Source organism: Megascapheus bottae, chromosome 12 (genome assembly GCF_031878675.1).
Source record: "Megascapheus bottae isolate mThoBot1 chromosome 12, mThoBot2.hap1, whole genome shotgun sequence".
NCBI lineage: Eukaryota > Metazoa > Chordata > Mammalia > Rodentia > Geomyidae > Megascapheus > Megascapheus bottae.
The window spans coordinates 29,261,350-29,283,448 of record NC_143520.1 but is presented as its reverse complement, the minus strand read 5'-3'; the positions used below and the strand labels follow the sequence as shown (position 1 = coordinate 29,283,448).

General features: G+C 42.6%; 1 protein-coding gene across 2 annotated transcripts in view; it reads left to right on the top strand.

The window, feature by feature from the left end:
- Positions 1-22,099, top strand: part of Kif5c (kinesin family member 5C) — a 170,860-nt gene that overhangs the window by 126,734 nt on the left and 22,027 nt on the right. For both annotated transcript variants that reach the window (XR_016537260.1, XM_090342854.1), the window contains exons 15-22: positions 170-316; positions 5,229-5,417; positions 8,478-8,595; positions 11,459-11,535; positions 12,789-12,898; positions 14,801-14,902; positions 15,136-15,196; positions 21,226-21,297. Coding sequence is in view for 1 of the 2 variants with exons in the window: in XM_090342854.1 (XP_090198980.1) it covers positions 170-316; positions 5,229-5,417; positions 8,478-8,595; positions 11,459-11,535; positions 12,789-12,898; positions 14,801-14,902; positions 15,136-15,196; positions 21,226-21,297 (876 nt within the window). In the remaining variant the exon portion in view is untranslated. The remainder of the gene's footprint in view (positions 1-169; positions 317-5,228; positions 5,418-8,477; positions 8,596-11,458; positions 11,536-12,788; positions 12,899-14,800; positions 14,903-15,135; positions 15,197-21,225; positions 21,298-22,099) is intronic.

Here is a 22,099-nt window from a genome sequence, read left to right as displayed (position 1 = left end):
TTTATTAGACAACGCAATTCTATACTCCACGTTGCCTTAAAAGTCCTTCTAGTCTAAATCACAAGAAATGGTAGAACTCCATCTTAACATGAAGTATTCTTTGTAATGCTACATGTATGCCGTTGCTTCATAATCCTTTTTAATGTGTGGTTGGAATTTTATTTTTCAGACAACATTAACAACTACTCAGAGAGAGCTGAACCAGCTACAAGAGCTTAGCAACCACCAGAAAAAGAGGGCGACTGAAATCCTAAACTTGCTGTTGAAGGATCTGGGGGAGATAGGTGGAATTATTGGCACCAATGATGTGAAGACTGTAAGCCACCCTTTTTTTAAAAATCTTCTGTACTTGTTCTTATTGTGGTGTGATTCTGAGTTAGCAAGCTCTACTTTTAATCCCTTTCCAGCCTCCTGTGCTTAGCAATGTGCTGTGCATCTGCCTGGTGTTAGAAATATTTGAATCAGTTAAAAAAAAAGTGGGGGGCTGATGGAATGCCCTTGGGGTGAGGAGGGAAAAAGTAATTTGCTTGTCAGATCTTGAGAAGTTTTCAAATCTTGGTTGGCTTTCTGTAGATTGGGTTAGACTTACTTGCCAGTGTTATAAAAGTTTTCAATTGAATAGCTGGAAGAGCAGTTCTAGGCTCAGAATTGTTTTCCCCTTTCTATAAGAAACCAATTCAGTGAAAGTTCCCCAGTCAGGCTGTAAATAAGATTTTAACAGTGACTGAAAGATAAAGCCACATTTAATCATCTATAGACTAAGAAGTTGGAATCTTGTTAGTCTGACGAGCATTAGCTGGGAGTTTATTGGCTGTGGGGATTCTGAGGCTGTACCTCAGATGGACTGATTACAGTCATCTTAACAAGATTCCCCAGGGTGATTCTCATGCTGGCAAATGTCTAAGTGGCAAATTTGGTTCCGTGAGATGGATAATGCAAGAGGCCTGGCCTTTCTTTCTTATTCCTTTCCGTTATCCTTAGCCTATTTTTATTTTCATTTCATTGGGATTTTGCCTCTTGGCAGGGAAACAGCTACTATTACCACAAATCATCATATTGCTAGGCAACCACACCCAAAGTAGGGTGGGCTAAAAAGAAGAGCAGTACATCCCAGGGGTACATCCCCTTATGTTACATGATTGGCTAGCAGTGGGTCACATGACTGCTTCAAACTGCATGGAAAGCTGGGAAAGTGAAAGAGAATAGGACTAATTATAATTGGCACAAGCCAATCATAATCAATGCCTGATAATAACACTGATGCTCCTGAGAGCAAGAAAGTAAGAAAACTGGTAACAGTGTGTATGTGGGGTTGGGGGGGGGTGTGAATAGGGAGAGGTATAAAGCCGATCTGAAGATGAGAACAGAGGGAAAAGAGAAGAAAAATGTTTGCCACAATGTAGAGACATTATTGTCATTTACTTGATAAATATGATAAGGATTTTTTTAAAGCCAGCTTTATTGAGGTATGAATTGTATATGTTAAACTTACCATACTCTGTGTACAGTTTGGGAAGTTTTGATTTATGTGTACATGCTGAAACCATCACCACCCTGAGACAATGAACCCAGCCATCAGCCTTCTTTGTGTATGGCGGAGAGGGGGGGGCTGATTTTGAATGCTGTCTCTGTGATCAAAACTGTATGCCAGTAACACAATGATGACCATAGCTTTATGATAATATAGTACCTTGTACAGAGTAGTCATTGTTTAGTGTTTGTTGATTGACTGGAGCTGAGGAAGCCTATTACATTGTTTTATTTCTATCTCATTAGTCCTGAAAACTGAATTTTGTTAGTTTAGCCATTTTACCTTTAAAAGACTGAATTCTGTATTCATCTGTTTCATAGGAACTCTGGGATTGCTAAATGCTGGTGGGATTGCTAAATGCTAGAAATGGCTCCCAAGATTAAGCAGGCCTCCATACATAGACTCTAAATCTGTGCCACAGAGAGCTGCCCTGGGATAGGGTCACAAATCTAGGAGTTCTTGTAAACATAATTGTCAGTTCATGAAACCTCTGTAGTAACTGAATATTTCATGAACCTTTGTGAATGAATCATTTTAGCACAGATTTCTCAGGTATTAGAGGGTTAACCCTGTTAGGTTCCAGTTTGGTGATTTTATATTTGAGGATTTAATTTTGAGAGCCATATGCTGGTGTTGAGCAATAAAAATCCGAACATCAGGTTGATTAAATGGCCCTCACAATGTGAAGGTGATGTTGATTTATGGGAAGTTGGCACCTGCTCCTGATAATGGTGAGGGAAGGTATTTTTATGCTAAGTTCTAAAATAGAGCTGATGAAAATGCTAATGAAATCAGAGAATGTCTGGGTGCCTTTGCCTTAACGATTCCTTTGGGAATCTGAAGTACGATTGAGATTATTTTTAAGTACGCAATTGGATGCCTTTGTGATTATTTTTGGATTCTAGACATTGGATGTCCTACTTAATTTTATTGATAACCCTGTTCATAATCATTCTGTTGCCCCCACCCCCCCTTATAATTAGGATTTGATCCTTAGAGCATAAGAGCTTACAGAATACCTATGTGTCTATGGACTGCATGTTCCTAATTTGTAAAGTGAAAAAAATGAATCCAGATAATCTCAGTTGTCAGGTTGGAAATTGTGTAACTTGTTAGGTTTATCATTATAGCTACAGGTACTTTTCTTAATGGCATGACTATCTGTGGATATGGTAGTTATTTTTAAATGGATAAAATGGATAATGGCAGGATGGATAAGGTCTGTTTTAGTGCTCTTAAAGTTCTGTTTCTAAAATTCTATTCAGTTCTTGTGTGTCTCTCATGGTCCATAGTTTTAGAATATAATATACTTGATCAGCTAGGAAACCAGACAAACCCTACTTCCTGAGCTCAACCTAGTCTTGGAACCTTTCCAGAGTCCAGACAGTGTTTTGTTTAATAATCAGAACAAAGCAACTCAGCAGACAACAAGATAGACGAGCCCGGCATTAACTTTATTAAGGTACCAACTCCTTTCATTTCATACTGGAATCCCTGAGTATGCCTTAAAATAAAGGCACCCAAGAGTCTGAACACAATCCCAACAGGGTTGAGATGACATCTACAATTATTATGTTTCAATTCAAAATAATAATAAATTAAAAATGCAGTTGAGTCAGAGCATGTGAAATGCATTGACTTAACTGTCTACTTTTATTTTGACCCTTCTTTTCATCTTATTCTGATTTTTAAGACTTTTAGAATGGCCATTCTTTTTGAAATAACAGTGTCCTGGAATCTCTGGAAACTGTTGAACACAAAACGACAACATATATGAGTTGCAATGGTGAGAATTGTCACAGTAAGAAAACATTTTTTTTTTTTGATTTGGGATACTGATATTTTCCCATGAAGCGCAGGCTTAACGTCTTTTACATGTCCCAGGGCAAATGTTGCTGGGAAGTTTGGGGGAAGAAATGTTTAGCTCTTGTTTTGCAGGAAGCCCAGACAGACAAACAGGTCCACACATACGGATTTACTCTTTCACAACTTAATTTGCGTCTGATCACAGAGATGGTGAAGGAGGAGGGACTTCTGCCATGTGTCTGTGCTATTTGTTCAGTAGTGTTTTCTCACTCAGAGATGTGAATTCCACATGGAAGACATGGTATTCTTTACTCTTTTTTTTCCTCTTTTCTCCTTTCCTTTTTCCTCTCTCCTCTCTTCATTCTCCCTTCTTTTCTTCACTCTGGCCTTGAACATGAAATCCTCTGCTTCAGCTTCCTAGTACTGGGATTATAGACTTCACTGTCTTGGTGAGCCGTTCTTTATCTTCCTATGGAAATATGGGACAGACTTAGACTTAGGAAGGTTTTTTCCCCCCTTGTCTCATTCTGGGCCTGTTGGATGAACAAAACTGAACGTAACTGACTTCTCTCAACCAGTGTCTCCATGTTGTTGATTTTATAAAAAGAATCTAAAGATGGCTCGTGTTGGTAGGTAGTTTTGGCAGTCAGAAATACAACTAGCTTAGCACACATCCCTAAGGGTAGAGTTATGTGACATTTGTAGATTTTCTAGCTGTGAACTTAGGCTCTGCTTTGTTTTGATTGTTGTAGTCATTATTAATAAATACTGTTGAATTCTCATGAGAGGATTGATGCTATGTAAATTATGTTAAGGTACTTAGCACTGTCAAGTGTACTTTAAAACTTGCTACCAGTTTTCAGGAATGATACTTGATTTCATTTTTCCCAGCTCTTGAATGTCTATTTTAAAAAAGCTATGTGAATTAATGACAGCAGTAATGACTCAGTTGGGCAGTATAACTATACTGTGGAACATTGAAAGCCATAGAGTCATTGTCTTGAATCTTTGGAAAAACAGGTGTTTGTGGCTGGATTCTAAGTAGGATCCTTGTTTTCTCCTGAGGTGCTAGGCTGCCCTCTGGCGGTTAAATGAAGTATGACTTCTTGCTTATTTTGTCCATTGCCTTATTTAGATCATATTTGCATCTCAGCATATGGTTTCTATGCCAAATATTTGACATCACTTTTTGAAATTCTAAATTGTAAAGCCAAATATATATCATGTAGGAATTCTGACTGTTAGGATCTTCTTTAAAAGGTCAATTTCAGGTCTTAAATGATGCTTGGAAAGGCATACAAAGGCAAGGAAGAAGCTTCACATGGGGGGTGGGGGTTTGAAAGGAAGGATGTATTCGTGTGCATTACATTTGAGAGTATTTCTTCTTTTACTCACTGCATATAGAAACACTCAAAACCATTAGACTACTTTTCTACCTGAGTTGGCAGACTGGAGAATATATTTGAAATTTTAAGTTTTTCAGGAGATGTAGAGCTGCCCACAGGAACATTTGGCTTTGTTATTATAGAGGTACAGGGTTTAAGGTATTGAATGTGTTTGGAATTGTCTCCTTAAACGATCTTCACTATATTTTCTCCCCACATCCTGTGTTTTCTCAAAAGTAAAAAAAAAAATCAATTGCCATGAGAAGCCTGGTTAAATGATGATTAAATTGGGTAGAGGTTTATAATTGGAAGTTTCACCTAAGATTTCAGATAACGTGGGGTTGAATCCATTGTACTTTTCATAGGGTCTCTCTTTAGCTGGTGCTATGATGAGATTCTTAACTGGAAATCTAGAATATCTTGAGGCTCCACTGTCAGGTTTCAGAGGATCAGTGAAGCTCCAGAAATCATAGGTGACAGACATGTGCGTCTCCTCGTGTGCTCAGTTGGCAGATGTGAATGGAGTCATTGAGGAGGAGTTCACCATGGCCCGTCTGTACATCAGCAAGATGAAGTCAGAGGTCAAGTCCCTGGTGAACCGCAGCAAGCAGCTCGAGAGCGCCCAGATGGATTCCAACAGGAAGATGAATGCCAGTGAGCGGGAGCTGGCAGCTTGCCAGCTGCTCATCTCCCAGGTGGGCCACCTTTCCCTCCTCATTCACACTGTGCTCTCTGAAGCTCTGCTTCCTCTGTGCCCTTACTGGTAGTGCAGGGATAGTGGTAGTTCATGCGTTTTGACCTCCTGAGGCACTGAACAAAACTCAGGCATAGTCTAGGGTTGATCTTTTGCCATTGTTGTTTATTTTGAGACAAGATCATACTGTGTAGCCTAGGCCAGCCTAGAACTTATAACCTTGCCTCAGCCTTCTCATTCCTGGCATTTTAGAGTTGTGCTTCCATGCCTGGCTTTCCCAGATTTATTCTTTAGGTTATATTATGACATATGAATATTAGAAATTTTTCTAAGTCCCTCTCTTTTTTAAAGAAAAAATATATCTATATCTCTATTCACCTATGGATGGATAGATGGAGGGATATAATGTATTTCCCAGACTGGGTGCAATCTCCAAAACTTTTATCATCTAAGCTAATATGCCTTCATATACAATCTCTACCACAAATACAATTTAAGATGGTAAAATAGAAACTGCTGCTGCTTCTACCATTACTAATAGTACCAGCAGGGAACATTTTATTGAGTGTTTACTATGTACCATACGCGGTGTTAAACACTTTACATGCATTTTCTCACTTGATCCTAAACATAGCCTGGCAGACAGGTTTTATTTTTGTTCCTCTTTGCCAGATTAGGAAACTGAAACTGAGATTCAATGTTTGTCTAGATACAAACAGTGAATGATGATAGATCTGGGGCTCAGACCAAAATTGGGGTGAGCCCAAGTCCCTCTCCTCATGGGACTTTTGAGCCCAAGGGAAGGTTTCATATGTCAGCAAGGCTAGCTATTCTTCTTCCCAAGGGAATACCAATTCTATTTCACTAAGGTAGTTTCAGTAGACGGGAACCCCATTTCTTGGGTGGCTGTTGATACTTGAGCTTGCTGTGTGGGTCTGAGGTTTTTTGTAGTGGTCTAGGTGAGTGCTGCTCACTGCCTGTGCCAGACTTGAAAAACAGCTGGAGTCCCTTGTGGAAACAGATTCCAGCATGGATGTGGGTTGTCAAGCAATACGAGAGATAGACACAAACTTTATTCTGGCATACCTTTAAACACAAGAATTGTATTGATGGAAACATCTCCAATCTGATTGTCTAAAATGGTTCCAGGTGCCCAGGGGTATAGCCTAGTGGTAGAGTGCTCGCCTAGCGAAGGCCTGGATTCAACTCCTTGGTACCACATACTCAGTAAAAGCCAGAAGTGATACTGTGGCTCAAGTGGCAGGGCTCCAACCTTGAGCAAAAATGGTGTAAGGGCAGTGCCCAAGCCCTGAGTTCAAGCCCCAGGCCTGGCAAAAAATAAATAAATGAATGAATAAATGGATATAACAGGTTCCATTTTATATCTAATACAGTAAGCAAAAATGTATCAAAAGGACTATTCAGTGTTGGGTTGTGGCAGTAAAGCTGCTAACCTTGTATAGTTGCAATGTACTTCAAATCTGGTTTTTAGATTACCTCATGAGCCTTAAGCAGTCCTGCCCCAAAATGTTGGGGACTGAGGTCAGGACAGGAGCAGAAGCCCTGTGGCCTACAGCCTAGCATCATCCCTCTCTTAACTGGACACGCCAGCTCTATGCCTAAGTCCTTTCTGCACCTTTGTGAACTGGTGCAAGGGAACTCTATAATTGGGTGAGAAGAGGCATGTATCCCTCAGCACAGTCCCTGAGCCATTGGACCAGAATGTTTCTCAGTCTTCAGTGCTCTAAATGTGCTCTTGAAATGGACTGATGTGGTCATTGGAGGCCCTAAGTGAGGCCCAAGGGTGAGATCCTTTGCCTAAACTGACAACAACTTCTGCATATGAGATCTGAATTGAAAATATTAGGATGCTTTTAGGAAGTTAGAAAGTTTTTTCTCCCTCACACACAAGTACAGGTTATTCTGCTACTTTGTAGTCTGTTAAAATTTATACAAAACCAAAGATTCACTAATTATTTCACATTTCACCAATTATTTCCATCTATCTACCACTGCTGAGCCAAGGAGCTCCCAGTTACCCAGTCATGGTTTAATCCATTAGTATTTATTAAACCTCTACTCTGTATATCTTCATTCAGTAATAAGTTAAAAATAGATGAAACTCTCCTTTTTTCCCCTTATGGTTAATCTCATGGGGTTATTGTATCTGACTTTGTTACCTGGTATATTATATATCTGTTTGTTTGTTTAGGTGAAATAGGGAAGGGAAGGGGGAAAACAAGATGATTGGGATGGGGTCAGGGGAGGGAAAGGGAAGCTAAAACATGAGAAGGGGTATCAAGGTTTGAGAAGTAATGTACCCATTACCTGACAAATGTAACTGTAACCCCTCTATACATTACCCCTACAATAAAATGCAGTTAATGAGATCTAGGTAGTCAGGAAATTTTGTGGTGGTGGTGGTGTGTGTGTGTGTGTGTGTGTGTGTGAATGTAAACACGTGCATGCATGCACACATGCACACACATGCATGTGCTAACAAGCATAGAGCAAACCCCAGAGAGATGAAAAGTTAAAATGCAAGATCCCTGAGAACAGGAGCTGGTGTGTTTGAGGGACAGGAAAAGGTAAAGGTGTCATGTTTGAAGAAGGAATCTAGAGGTACATATTCACAGGAACTCTCAATCTTGGACATTCCCTAACTTTGTGTCACTGGCATGTGATGTTGTGATGTCGGGGACTGAACTCAGGGCTTTGCATGTGATTGGCAGATGCTCTACCAGTGGGCTCCTAACCCAGCCCTTTGCAAGGAAGGAAACCAGCATGGATATTGATCTCCACACTCAGTGGATGGTAAGGGAGGGACATGGCCATTAGCTGAAGCTGTGGAGAATGAATGAGAGAAGTATGTGGAAGAAAGACAGGACCACCTTGCCCCTCAATTCTAATCTCAGGCAAAGGGCAGAATATGTACCATTGGTATTGGTACTAGGGAAAAGGTGTGATTTGTTGGGTTTTTCCATTGGACTACCCCAGGCAATTGTAAGTGACCACTTGCTAGGTATTCACTCTTCCTCCTGATCTGTTTTCTTGTTCAAAGCATGAGGCCAAGATCAAATCTCTGACAGACTATATGCAGAACATGGAACAGAAGAGGAGGCAGCTGGAAGAGTCCCAGGACTCACTCAGTGAAGAGCTGGCCAAGCTCCGAGCCCAAGGTAAATATTGACTACTTTGCAGGTGTCAAGTGCTTTGTCTAAGTCAGGCAGTCTCAAGTTGGCTGGAGTCCTAATGTTTAGTTTTTATTCAATTAAAACATTTCTAGGTCTACTGAGAACAATAGCATAATTGAAACAAATATGAGAAAACAATGGAGAAAACTTTAATAGCTCTCTCCAGAGTGAATCTACCTCTATTTCCATTTTCTCTTGGTCCACCTTGCTCCTCAGGCCAGAATCCTTCCCTCCAGCCCCATCAGCTACCCAGGGCTCTTTGGTTTTGCTCCTTGTTGTCTTAGTCTCTATACAGGGAAATTAGGATTGGAGCCATATCTGTCTGCCAAGGGGCTTGACTCTCAGCCACCCTACTGCATCCCTAGTGATGGTTTTAAAAATTCAAGTCAATCTTGTGCCAGAAGTCATGTGTCTCCCCTTTTCCTGCAGTTCTATTACTTTTAGAATAATGTTTGATCATCTACCCTGGTTTACTTGCTTAAAACAAACTTTTCCTTTTGGCAGGTAATGCCTGAAATATAGGAAACACTTCATAAATGTGAATAAATTAAAGAGTGATAGCCAGAAATGTAGAAACTAGAACAGTTTAAGAAAGTGCATTGTAATTAAGAAAGTGCATTGTGGTCAGGCACTGGTGGCTCACCAATATAATCCGAGCTACTTAGGATCTGAGGATCACTGTTCAAAGCCTCCTGGACAGAAACGATCATGGACCCCATCTCCAAGTAGCCACCAGAAAAATACAAGTGGCTTTGTGGCGTGAAGTGGTAGAGTGATAGTCTTGAGCAGAAAGCTCAGGGATGGTGCCCAGGCCCTGAGTTCAAGTCCCATGACTGACAGAAACAACACAATGAAAAGAAAGTGCAATGTGAGATTAAACACATATTGCAAGTTGCAGTGGAAATTATTTGCTACTAGGTGCTAGTTGCTCATACCTGTAATCTTCTATACTAAGAAGGCTGAAATCTGAGGATCACAGTTTGAAGCCAACCTGGGGAAAGAAGTCTGTGAGACTCTTGTATCCAATTAACGCCCCGCCCCCCCCCCAAAAAAAAAGAGCAGCTGGAAGTAGAGCTCTGGTAAAGTGATTGACTGCCAGCTTTGAGTGAAAAAGCTAAGGGACAGCATCCAGGTGCTAAGGTCAAGCCCCAATACTGGCATACGCACACTTTTACCCTTTTTGGAAAGTAATCTGAGTAACTATGCCACTTTTCGCACCATTTGATTCTCAAATCTTTTAGATAAAAGATAAAGCAAATGGCCTGGTGCTGGTGACTCATGCCTGTAATAATAGTGATTCATGAGGCTGAAATCTGTAGATCCTGGTTTGAACTCAGCCTGGGCAGAAAAGTTTTTGGACTCTTGTCTCTAATTAACCAGCAACATGCCAGAACAGGAAGTATGAGTCAAAAGCTCAGGGAATAGAATGCCAGGCTTAAGTAGAAATGGCCAGGAGCATAGCTTAGTGGTAGAGTGCTTGCCTAGCATGCATGAAGCCCTGGATTCCAGTCCTTGGTACCACATACACAGTAAAAGCCAGCAGTGGCACTGTGGCTCAGGTGGTGAGCATTAGTCTTGACCAAAACGTGTCCAAGGTCAGTACCCAAGCCCTGAGTTTGAGCCACAGGACTGGAAAAAAAAAGAAAAAAGTAAATAAGCCAAGTGTGCACCCGTGCATATGCATGCACGCATGCATCCACAACCACAGAAAACAGAAAAGTAAACCATTTTAAAAGTTAAATACACTTTAATGAAAGGTTTTTTTTAATAGAGGAGATGAAAGGAGTGAAAGCTTGCAGTAAGGCTCATGGTGCAATGTTAGGTGACAAATAGCAATGCAGAATTCCATACTTATCATGGTTAACCTATTAAAATTAAGTAGTTCCTTCCAGTCTTAAAATTTATTATTTAAAATAAAAAATGGCATTATCTTTTTTTTCATTTCCTTTGTGATTTTACAGTTATTTGCTCAGAAAATACATTTTGTTTCGAAGGCAAAGGCAAATTCAAAAAGAGTATATTTTCCGTGCTGTAACTTGGTACCATTTTTATTATGTGGGAAAGAATAGAGCGTGCCACCAAAATCAGGCCCCAGAAAATAGTTTTTCCTTTCTGTATGTAGCTCCTGTAGGAATGCCACCTGCAGTAAGGACACTGAATAGAAATAAAACAGACCCAAAAGAAAGTGGAACTGGCGCGAGAGAAATCATATATTAAATGTCCCTGGTTTGAACCTGCTTTCTCCCTACTCCCACTTGCTGCCTGTACCACTCGCTCAGTGAGCATTCCTGAGACAGAGCTGCCAGGTGCCAGCCAACCCTGGTTCATGCAGACCTCCTGGTAGACCTGGTACTTCCCTTGTTCCCATCTTTAGATAGTTTTCTTGCTCCAGATTGTTATAAAATACAGTTTACCTGTGGGAAATAAATGAGCACTTTCTAGAACTCTCCCAGTGGCATGAGTCAAAATAGCACCTTGCATTCAGCGAATGCCTTCTGATATACAAGGCATACTTAGGCTATGACCTCAGGTGGGGATATGTTCCTATGGCATCAGTTGATTAGAGCCTAGATACAGGACTTGGGGCTAGTGGGCTGTCTCTACTTAGCCTTAGTCCTCTGCACTCATGTCTTTCCCAAGGTTTTGGTTCAGATAACCTAAGGATGCCACAAGGGACACTGGTATTGGCTCTGGGTTTTGGGAGCCCCTTCATGCTGTGGTTGTCATTGATGATATTAGCTGATATCTCTCCCTGTTGCCATTTTTTCTTTGAAATTTTTTGGGGGGATGGGGAAAGGGGGCAAGTCCTACCAGTAAATCATCAATCATCATTTATAATTCAAAACAGAAAAAATGCATGAAGTCAGCTTCCAGGATAAGGAAAAGGAACATCTTACACGGCTGCAGGACGCCGAGGAAATGAAGGTGTGTATTAATCACTCCTGCCTCCAAGCCCAGCACACTTTCAATGCATTTAAATCTGCCTTAAAATAAAATCTTCCTTCTACAGATCTGTGCCTGGCAGTGCAGAGGGAGAAAGATAGGAGAGAATACCACTAGGCATTCAGAGCAGATCTCAAAGTATAGCTTGGCATAGACATAAAGTGGAGAGGGGACTGTGCAGCATGTCACAGATAATGGCACCTTTCCCAGTCTTGATGAAGAGGAAGAGTAACACCTCTGATCACTGCCTGAGCCAGGGATTTCATATAGCTGCATCCGCAGGAGAGGTTTAACTTGGGTGGAAATGTTCGCTTTTCCTGGAATTGGAAGAAAATCTTTTCTTTCACTCTTTGAAAATAGTGCAGATTTGATTTTCCATTTTAAATGCACAGATATTTGTTGCTTACATTTTAATGGAAAAGGAAAGAAAGTACAGGAAAAAATGACTTGGAAATAAGACCTGTGGGGGAATAACATGAGCTATGTAAAGACAAGGAACCAGGCCCTGGTGTCTCCCTGTAATCCTAGCTATCCAGAAGACTGAGATCTAAGGATCACGTTCAAAGCCAGCCTGGGAAAGAAAGTCCATGAGACTCTTATCACTAATTAATGACCAGAAAAACTGGAAGTGGCACTGAAAATAGTAGAGTACTACCTTGAGCAAAAGAGCTCAGAGTGCCTAGGCGCCAGGACTGACAACAATGAAACAAAGACAGATTTTGAATTCATTTTTTGTTAAATCATGATCCTCCTTTGGCAAAAACCCCACAGCTAAAGTTTGATCCATGCATGACTTTGTTCTAGCCATCAGAATGCTTGGGTCCTCTCATTTCAGAGTGCTTAGAAAGGTCATCCTGCATCTTCAGTGGGCAGGAAACTGAGAGGATATCTCAAATGACAAGATGAGAAAGTGATGTCACACAGGTTATACAGCTATATGAGGTCACTTGGGTAGTACGAGGCCTGTCACTTCTGAATGACCAGGCTTGTGTGACTGGTAGAAGGTCACAAATCAATAGACTGATTTGTTGCTAGGAACCAATTTGATTTTAGAGCAGATTCTCAGGCTTTGTTGTTCCAGTAACACAGGCCTGGGTGTTGGGGCATGAGAGCCAGAGACACCCTCAATTTTGGGATCTGACATCTGAGGGAGGTAGGCTTGGATCCAGGCCTTGTCACTGAGTGGGCTGAGTGCCAACAAGTGGATGACACATTTCTCTTGGCCATGCTTGCAGAAGGCACTAGAGCAACAGATGGAGAGCCACCGGGAAGCTCACCAGAAGCAGCTGTCCAGACTTCGAGATGAAATTGAAGAGAAGCAGAAAATCATTGATGAGATTCGGGAGTGAGTTGGCTAGGGGCTTGTGGAAGTGGGGGTGGACATGGCTCAGGCCTCTTGGGCCAGTCTGGGAGAGTATGACTTTTAGCCAAGGACCCTTGTCTTCTCATCCCAAAGGCTCTGCTTTACACCCTGGTGAGCCACGGGCTGGGCATGCTGCTTCAGAATTCTGTTCTCCCATCTGGAGCCCACTCGCCCAGAGCTCTAGTGCTGCAGGTTGCAGCCAAGCCCTGATGCCCCTCCACGACACCCCCCTACCCCTTGGGGCAAAATCCCACACCACTGATAGGTAGCTCAGCGGGGCATACATGGTCCCCCGGGGGTTGAGGAGACAATCTTTATGAAAGTATAAGAAAATAATTTCCTATGTTGGCCCATCAGACCCGACGGTATCAGGAGTTCCAATAGGTTAATAAACACTCCAGAGAAGATAGTTGCCACTTGGGACTTTCTCCCCAGCCCAGCATTTTCCTGCTCATGGTGCAACTGCAGTGACCTGGTCATATGTCAGGGGTCCACACTGCCATATTTCTCTGCTTGTGAAGATGCTGGCACCCTATGGCACAGGTGCCAGGGCTGGTGCCTTGGTAGTGTAACTCAGAGCTATTGGGGAGCCCTGACTCCTTCTTGTCCTTCTCTCTCTGATAGCACAAGTCACCAGCTGAAAGCTACCTTTCTGGTCCTCTCAGGATTTTTAGTGTTTTCACATAGTAGATCCCCTTGACACTGAACAGAATACTATTTTTAACTCTGGGGGTGGGGTGGCATAGGAGCAAACAGACCAGTGTCTGTTACAGAGAAAATAATTTGATTGGGATGTAGTTTCCATCTATTACCCTCAAACCGTCTCCCCTCTCCCACCAGAACAAGGTTCCTACCCCTGTGACTTCTATTTGGGATGAAGAAGCAGATTTATATATGGGAAGCAAGGTTATTTACTTAGGGTCACATTGCTAAAGAGGAATTAGACTAGAGTTAAGAGCTTAATTCTCTGGACTACTGATCCGAATCTCTTCTCAAAGTAAGTGGCTGCTCCTACAGTACATTTGCATTTTAAGAGGAGAGTGGTGTGGCAGGCTGAGCTCCTGGCTCTATCCTGAAGAAAAGCATTTACCAGCCCCCCTTCCCTTCTTCTGCACCCTCCCCTGCGCTGTCACTCACTTTGTGCTTCTCCTCTGGTCATTATTCTACTCAGCCACCCTCAGAATATTCAGATGTTGAAGAGGGATGGAAGGAAGGAGAGAAAGGAGGGTTTATGTGACAGTTGGTGGTGGGGTTGCATCCTTGGGTTTGCACCTTTCCAATAAATGCCAGGCTTTCATTCATATAACACAGACATTGATCCCTATCATCATTTAGGCATGGCTATGAGAAGACTTTTAAGTACTCTTATAAATGTTAACCAAATGCCCCAGATGGTGTGTTCCTGTTTGTAACAAAGCCTCCAGGAAGTGGGAACTGTCCCTTTATCAGCCAGGCCTTTGGACTGGGGACATGGCTTCTGAGCATCTTAACTACAAAGGAAGGGATGTCTAAATAAGGTTACCTGAGTGAGATCCCACCCAACTCTGCTGAGAAAGCAGAATTTCTCAAAGGGGGACTGACTTGGTTTTAAAACATCAGCCCTTTTCTAATGTCATTATTTTCCCCTGAAGCTCTTGTACAAAAGCAAACTATAAATACATCCTCAAAGCCTTTGCTTCATGCATCTTAGATACTTCCCAGAAATTAGTTTTCTCCCTGGCAGGGAAGAAGCTGTGAGGTTGTTCTCTGATCCTTCAGAATCCTCCAGAATTGCTGCTTTTATTGCACTGAACTAATGGGGCTGGAAGAGAACCACGGTTTTAGGTGGATGACTCAGAATTTCAGGCTGCTTTGGAATATATTGCTTTTTTCTCTCAATTTCAGTTTGAATCAGAAGCTGCAACTGGAACAGGAGAAGCTGAGTTCTGATTATAACAAGCTGAAAATAGAGGACCAAGAGAGAGAAATGAAACTGGAAAAGCTCTTGTGAGTGCACTTGAACTATTTCCTGATTCCTTTTTACCACTGGGAAGTCTTTGAAAACCCTGCTTTTGTTGATTCCTGGATATTCTGGGTAGATTGGGTTTCTTTCAAAGCAGACTATGGCTATTTGTGTGCTTGTGAGTTTGATCTGTTGATTTATCTATAAGTGCAAATAGTGTCTGCTTTGTTCTGATTCCCTGATGGTGGTTTACCATATCTTACTGTTCCTTTTTCAGATTGCTCAATGATAAAAGGGAGCAAGCAAGAGAAGATCTCAAGGGGCTAGAGGAGACAGTGGTGAGTCAAGACATTTCCCATTTCATTTGTTGAATTGTTTATTCTACCCATGTTATCACCATGTGTCTACCTCCTGGCCTTGTGCTTGCTAGATAAGTGCTCTACCATTTTTTTGAGATAGGGTCTCTAGCTAACTTTGCCCACCTTTCTACCTCTGCTTCCTGAATGGCTGAAATGACAGGCTTAGAACACCTTGTCTAGCCCTCCTGTGTCCTTTCCTTAGGTATCATTTTTAGATCAAAAAAAAATTTTGGAAAATAGGATTCCTAGAATTACTCTTAACAGAATCAATCAGTAATCAATCCTCTGTACTTCAATTTATTTTCATCCAACTCTTGACAGATACATTCTACAAACCACTTTTTCATGTGTATGTCAGTCCCGAGGCTTAAATTCAGGCCTGGCCACTGTCTCTGAGTCTCTCTGTGCTCAAGGCTAGCACTCTACCACTTGAGCCATAGTACCACCTCCCGCTTTTTCTGTTTATGTGGTGCTGAGGAATCGACCCCAAGGCTTCATGAATGCTAGACAAGCACTCTACCTCTAAGCCACATTCTCAGCCCCTTGACAGTTACTTTCTGAGCACCTACTAAAAGCTGACATTCTTAGAAGAATATGCTTACATCTGGTCAATTAAACAACATGGATAAAATCACTGCCTTTGTGAAACTTACCTGTAGCTGGAAGAGACACATTAAACAACAAGGAGGGAACTCATGTCCCCTTATCTATGATTGTCCTCTCACAAGTCTACACAGTCCAACAATAAAACAATAATAAAAAATAAGAACTAGAGAGAGAGAGAGAGAGAAGAGAGAGAATGAGAAGGGAGGGAGGGAGGGAGGGAGGGAGAAACCATACTGGTATAACTTTTACTACAGAATATTTTAATTGTTGTTGTCAGTCTCCTACTGTTGCCTAGTTTATAAAATAGACTTTATCTGAGATATGTATGTATAGGGGAAAATGTATATAAGATTTGCTAGTATCTGTGGTTTTAGGTACCTAGTAGGGGTCTGGGCATGTTTCCCCTATAGATGGAGGGTCTACTATTAGATGGTTATAGAACATTCCAACATGGTAGTTAGGAAAGGCCCCTGAGGAGGTGATACTTGAGCAGGGATTTGCCGTACACAAAGAAGGAGGCCATGGGAGTATCTGGAGGCGAGCATTCTAAGCAGAGGCAATGGTTTGTAACAGGGCCCTGAGGTAGGCTAATGCCTGGGATACTGGAGCCCAGCAGAGAGGTTGTTTGTGGTTCTAGCTGAATGAAGGAGAGGTAGAAGGTAGGCACGAAATGGATACAAACCCACACGGACTTGACACATGGAGGGTTTAGACAGAGAGAGGAGTGGCAGACCTCAGCTTGTCTCCAGAAGCTTGCTGGAGACAAGTGTTTGAAATCTCCATTGGCTTGCTTGGCCCACCCTCTCTGCCAGCTTTTGTTTCAGCTGCTTTCTGTATGGCTGCCTGGCTCGGAGGGTCCACAGTCCTTCAATGTGAGCACCAGTCATGCCACCCAGTAGTCCTTTAATGAATGCCATTCTTCTATGAACAGCATGCTTACATTTGTAGGTCCCCACTAACCCGGGACCCCAAGCTGTGGGCATGGCTGCTCGAGACTCTATGGTGGCTTCTAGGCTAGTTAGTATTCTATACTCTACAGAGCCAGGTAGAGGAAGGAGGACACATCCCTGAGATCAGAGGTCAGACATAAGGGTGATAGGAAGGTGGACCCTCAAGAGGGAAGGCTGTGGGAGAAGGCAGCTAGGGAGAACCGGAAACAAAGTCATAAAAGTACCTCATCGGCATCTGTTTTACCAGAAAAGTGATACCCATGATCGTAGATAATTATAGAAATTCAGTAAAATATTGAACATTAAATTTTTACTGTATTCCCAGCAGCCAGGGCTGAGTGATATTTCTGGATGTTTTCATCTTGCACCCCCGCAATCCTCATGCACTCCCTCACCACTCACCCACATCTCTCACTCTCTCTACCTCCCCTCTGTCTCCCTCACACCCACAGCTCCATCCTGCCTCATGGCATGCCCCATGTGTGTCTCCACAGCCCCACGTTCAGACTCCCACCCATGCTCAGCCATGCACTGTCATCTGCACATGGGTGTTCAGAGGTTCACACACAATGCACTCCTACAGGTACTCACACTTTACATTGCATGCTCATAACCATACCTCCTTGTTCACACACTTGCTGGTTTACACAAGGCACTCATGATGTACTTCGTGCTCATACCCTTAACCCGTTTCTATACTCACTTGCATATCACTTGCAGTGCTAACTCAGAATATTTCCCTGACACATCTGCATGTGATCACATTGACACACAGGTCAGGCTCACACTCATTCTTACCTGTGCTCACACCCAGGCTCATCCACATGCTTAAAATATTCACATGCTGCTTCCACTCTCATCCTCACCAGATCTTTTCCCATTTTTTGATGCTTGGATGTCTTGGATTCATTTTCGTCACTAGCCTCCTGTCTGTCCATATGATGTTCTGCCCTCCCAGGCACTAACTTGTTACACATGTGTCCATCTCACACACTCACACACAGGACAGGTCCACTGACATGTGGCTCTCATCCTCTCTTTCACTCAACATCCACATGTGCCACACCACACACACACACACACACATGCATGCATACCCACAGAAGCTACACAATTCAGAATTGGAATCCTCCAGTATGTGCAAGGGGGGTTGATTTTCTTTTTTGCTTTTTTTTTCATGCTTCTCCTGGGGCTTGAACTCAGAGGCTGGCATTTTCCCTGAGTTTTTTTGTTTGTTTGTTTGTTTGTTTGTTTTTTTTACAATTAATTGGAGATAAGATCTCATGGACTTTCCTGCCCTGGAATGGCTTCAACCCACAATCCTCAGATCTGAGCCTCCTGAGTCGCCAAGGACTGTAGGCATAAGCCACCAGTACCCGGTCTAGTATGTGCTGTTTTAGACTCAGGGGTTCTCCCTCAGGCTTTGACTCCTCCTGAGCTACAGACAATGCCTTTGGTTGCCTCTTCTTGAGGTCTCCTGGCATACAGCTTGCTTTGCCTGGTGGGTGGTGAGAAGGTAGGGATAGGGCCTGCCACCCAGGGATTAGAGTTTAAGGAACCAACTGCAGACTGGAAATACCAACTAGCCATCTATGTGTCCCTGAGCTCTTGGTAGTCACCTTGCTTATGTAGGACACGGTGCCATAGGGAGTGGTGGGCTGGACCCTGCCTTCAGCTGTGCTGGCCACCTAATGGTACCCTCTAATGGCCACCTAATGGTAATCTCTAATGGTGATGGAAGATGAGCCTTGAGCTTTGGCACAGGGGTCAGCAGCCTGTGGCAGGAAGAGAACTGAAAGAAGTGAGCTAGGGTGGAGAAATAATCCTGAGGAATAGCATAAAGGAAAACCATTACCACAGGAAGTGAAGCGGTGTGTATAAACTGCCTTCTGTGTCTTTAACTGCCCCTCCCAAACTATTTATTGCGGAGAACACCTACACACGAGAGAAAGGTGCCAAGCTTGGGTCTCTATTACCTGGCACCTGTCCCTGGACCAGGTACCACATCTTCTCATTTCCATGGTGTGGCAGTGCTTTTCCTGTGAAAATAGTGAGTGTAATTACAGTTCAATCAGTAATGAAATCTCCGCAGCGGCGGTGGTGGGATACTCAGAGCAGTTGTAGGCATTAAGAGCAGGGGAACGCTCTCCCAACAGTGGGGGCCGGGGACAGTGTGTCTGCATAATTATGAGCATTAGGACCCCCCTCACATGCTTGCCCCTGTGCTGGGAAATGGCTCAGCCAAGGACACATACCTCGTGTTCATTATTCATAATAACAGACTTGCTTGGCTTCCTACAGAAAGCGATTTACCTCATTCGAGGATGCAATTGACTTCAGGTGCTTCTTATTTCACCACAGAATTGGACTTCGTAATAAGGCCTTAAATTAACAGAGATTCCATAGTCCAAGTCTCTTAGAGTTTCCAAAGCTTTGTGCCTATTTCTTCCTTTTTAAGGTGAGACTGTGGGAACTGCATCCCCCACCATTCTGTGGTAGGGCAAGTTAATGTAGACAGATTGCAACCCCTGCCAGTGAATTCATCCCATTCCCCTTTAGGAAAGAAATTTGGAAGGAACTAACATCGGTCTTATATGTAAGGAAAACTTTTGATCTTCTGGTCTTGTTAGCAAAGACCACCAGGTTTGGTTCAGGCTTTGGCCTATCTGATTCATAAAGTTTATTTGCAGAAAACAATTTGAAGTGAAGGCAGGAGGATACACAAAATGTTTCTCCAAGAAGTTTATTGCAGTGAGAGTTACAGCACTAAAAGGAAACAATATAGACCTAATGAAGTAATGGTACATCAGTAAATTCATATTAATGTTTATTGAGTACTTTACAATGTGTCAGAAACTATCCCAAGAGTTTTCTAAGAATCATCTCACTTAGTCTGGACAATGATGGCAAGGCAGACATGTTCTTAATCCAGGTGTTAAAACAAGATGACTGAAACCCAGCAAGGTTAGGTTACTCACCAGCCATCCTCTGGATGGAAAATCTGTCTTCTTTACAGATATGATAAACGCAGTGATTTAAAGCAAGCATGGGGATCTAGATGAGCAGGGGATGCAGTTAGTGGGAGAAATGGCTTTTAATTTTAACTTGTTGGTATCATATATAATGTTAACATGATAAGTAAGAAGGAAACAAGGAGCTGAGTGCCAGTGGCTCATGTCTATAATCCCAGCTACTCAGGAAGCTGACATCTCATCTGATCATCATGGTTCAAGGCGGCCTTGGAAGAAAAGTCCATGAGACTCTTTACCAATAAATGACTCAAAAAAAGCCAGAGGTGGAGCTGTGGCTCACATGGTAGAGCATTTGCATTGAGCCAATGAAATTCAGGAATAGCACTCAAGTCTTGAATTCAAGTCCCAGGGCTGACACAAGAAAGAAAGAGAGAGAGAGAGAGAGAGAGAGAGAGAGAGAGAGAGAGAGAGAGAGAGAGAGAGAGAGAGAGAGAGAGAGAGGGAGGGAGGGAGGGAGGGAGGGAGGGAGGGAGGGAGGGAGGGAGGAAGGAAGAAAGGGAAAGGAAAGAAAGGGAAAGGAAAGGAAAGGAAAGGAAAGGAAAGGAAAGGAAAGGAAAGGAAAGGAAAGGAAAGGAAAGGAAAGGAAAGGAAAGGAGGAAACCACTCAGCAGCAACATATCTTACTAGGAAATTTTTGTGAGACAATTTGAACAAACTGGTTCCATCAAGAGTGGCTGATATTCTGTGTGCACATAGCATTGTCCATGTAAAAGTTGGTCTATGCATCCATGGAATCTATGCTTTCCTGTATATAATCATCTTTATCAAACTATTTTAAAATATATTCTCCTAGTAAGTTGAAGGTAGAAAATACTATGATAGTTTTGATCAATGAACTTAGGAAAGTTCCTAGAAAAGAATTTTTGTTTATTTATTTATTTTTTGCCATTCCTGGGGCTTGAACTTGGAGCCTGAGCACTGTCCTTGGGCTTTCTCAAGGTTAGAGTTCTACCACTTGAGCATAGCCCCACTTCTGGCTTTTTCTGTGTATGCGGTACTGAGGAATCGAATCTGGGTCTTTGTGCATGGTAGGCAAGCACTCTACCTCTAGGCCATACTTCTAGCCCCTATGAAACTGTTTATTTCCAATTAACTACCAACAAGCCAGAAGGAGCTGTGGCTCAAGTGGTGGAGTGCCAGCATTGAGTGAATATTTTAAGGAATAGTACCTACCCTGAATTCAAGGCCCAGGAGTGATATAAACAGAGTGGAACAAAGTCACTTAGCTCAGAGCTAATTTTGAGAGTTGCCAGCCCTTGCACTGAGGGTAGCAGGGTATGATGTGGGCGAGTCATAGGCAGCACCAATAGAGAAAGTAGTGGGCTCCAAAAGCAAGTTGGAAAAATCGGGGCAAATGTGTCCCAAGTTCAATGTCTTCTCACTGAAGTGGTATTAAAGAAAACCCAATTTTCTTTTCCAGTCTAGAGAGCTGCAGACTCTGCATAACCTCCGCAAGCTCTTCGTCCAAGATCTGACCACCCGAGTGAAGAAGGTGAGTTTTATTGTGTCTGAGTGGATCTGAGAAGAACAGAAGAAATGGCTAAGAGAATCGTTTTCAGTTGAAATATTACCTGCTTAAACTGGGGCTGGCTGCACTTAAAAATTAATTACTTCATACCAGAGAATGTTATTAAAAGAATGTGCTGGAGGCAGAATTGCTTGGGAACATTTTCTCATCTGAACGTCTCCCTTCTTGGTAAAAGGAAACTATAAAGCTTTCTCTGGCCTTCCTTTGCATTAAGTGTGCATTTCTCTGGCTCCTTCTGGCTGAAAACCATGTGCTTGGCACAGAGTGGTCTTGTCCTCAGGCAGTGTTGCTCTTGCAGCTTGAAGTCAGATGGCCAAGGCCTGGGGTTTGTCTTTCAGGAGACTGGGCAGAGCTGGTAAAATGGGTCACTATCTATTTCCTTCCTCCCTTTATCCTTCCCTCCCTCCTTCCATCCCTTCCTCTGTTTTTCATTTCCTTCTTTCCTTCTTCTCATTCTCTTTTCCTCCCTCATTCCCCTTCCTTCCTTCCTTCCTTCCTTCCTTCCTTCCTTCCTTCCTTCCTTCCTTCCTTCCTTCCTCTTTTTATTTCCTCCTCCTCCTTCCTCCTCCTCCTCCTCTTCTTTCTTTCTTTCTCTTTTTTTTTTTCTCCTTTTGTGATGGTATCATGGCTTGAACTTGAGGCCTCACATGCTCACTTGGCTTATGTACTCACAACTAGCATTCCACCACTTGAGCCACACCTCCAATTCAGCATTTTGCTGCTTAACTGGAAAAGATCTCAAAGTCTTTTCTGCTCTGGCTCACTT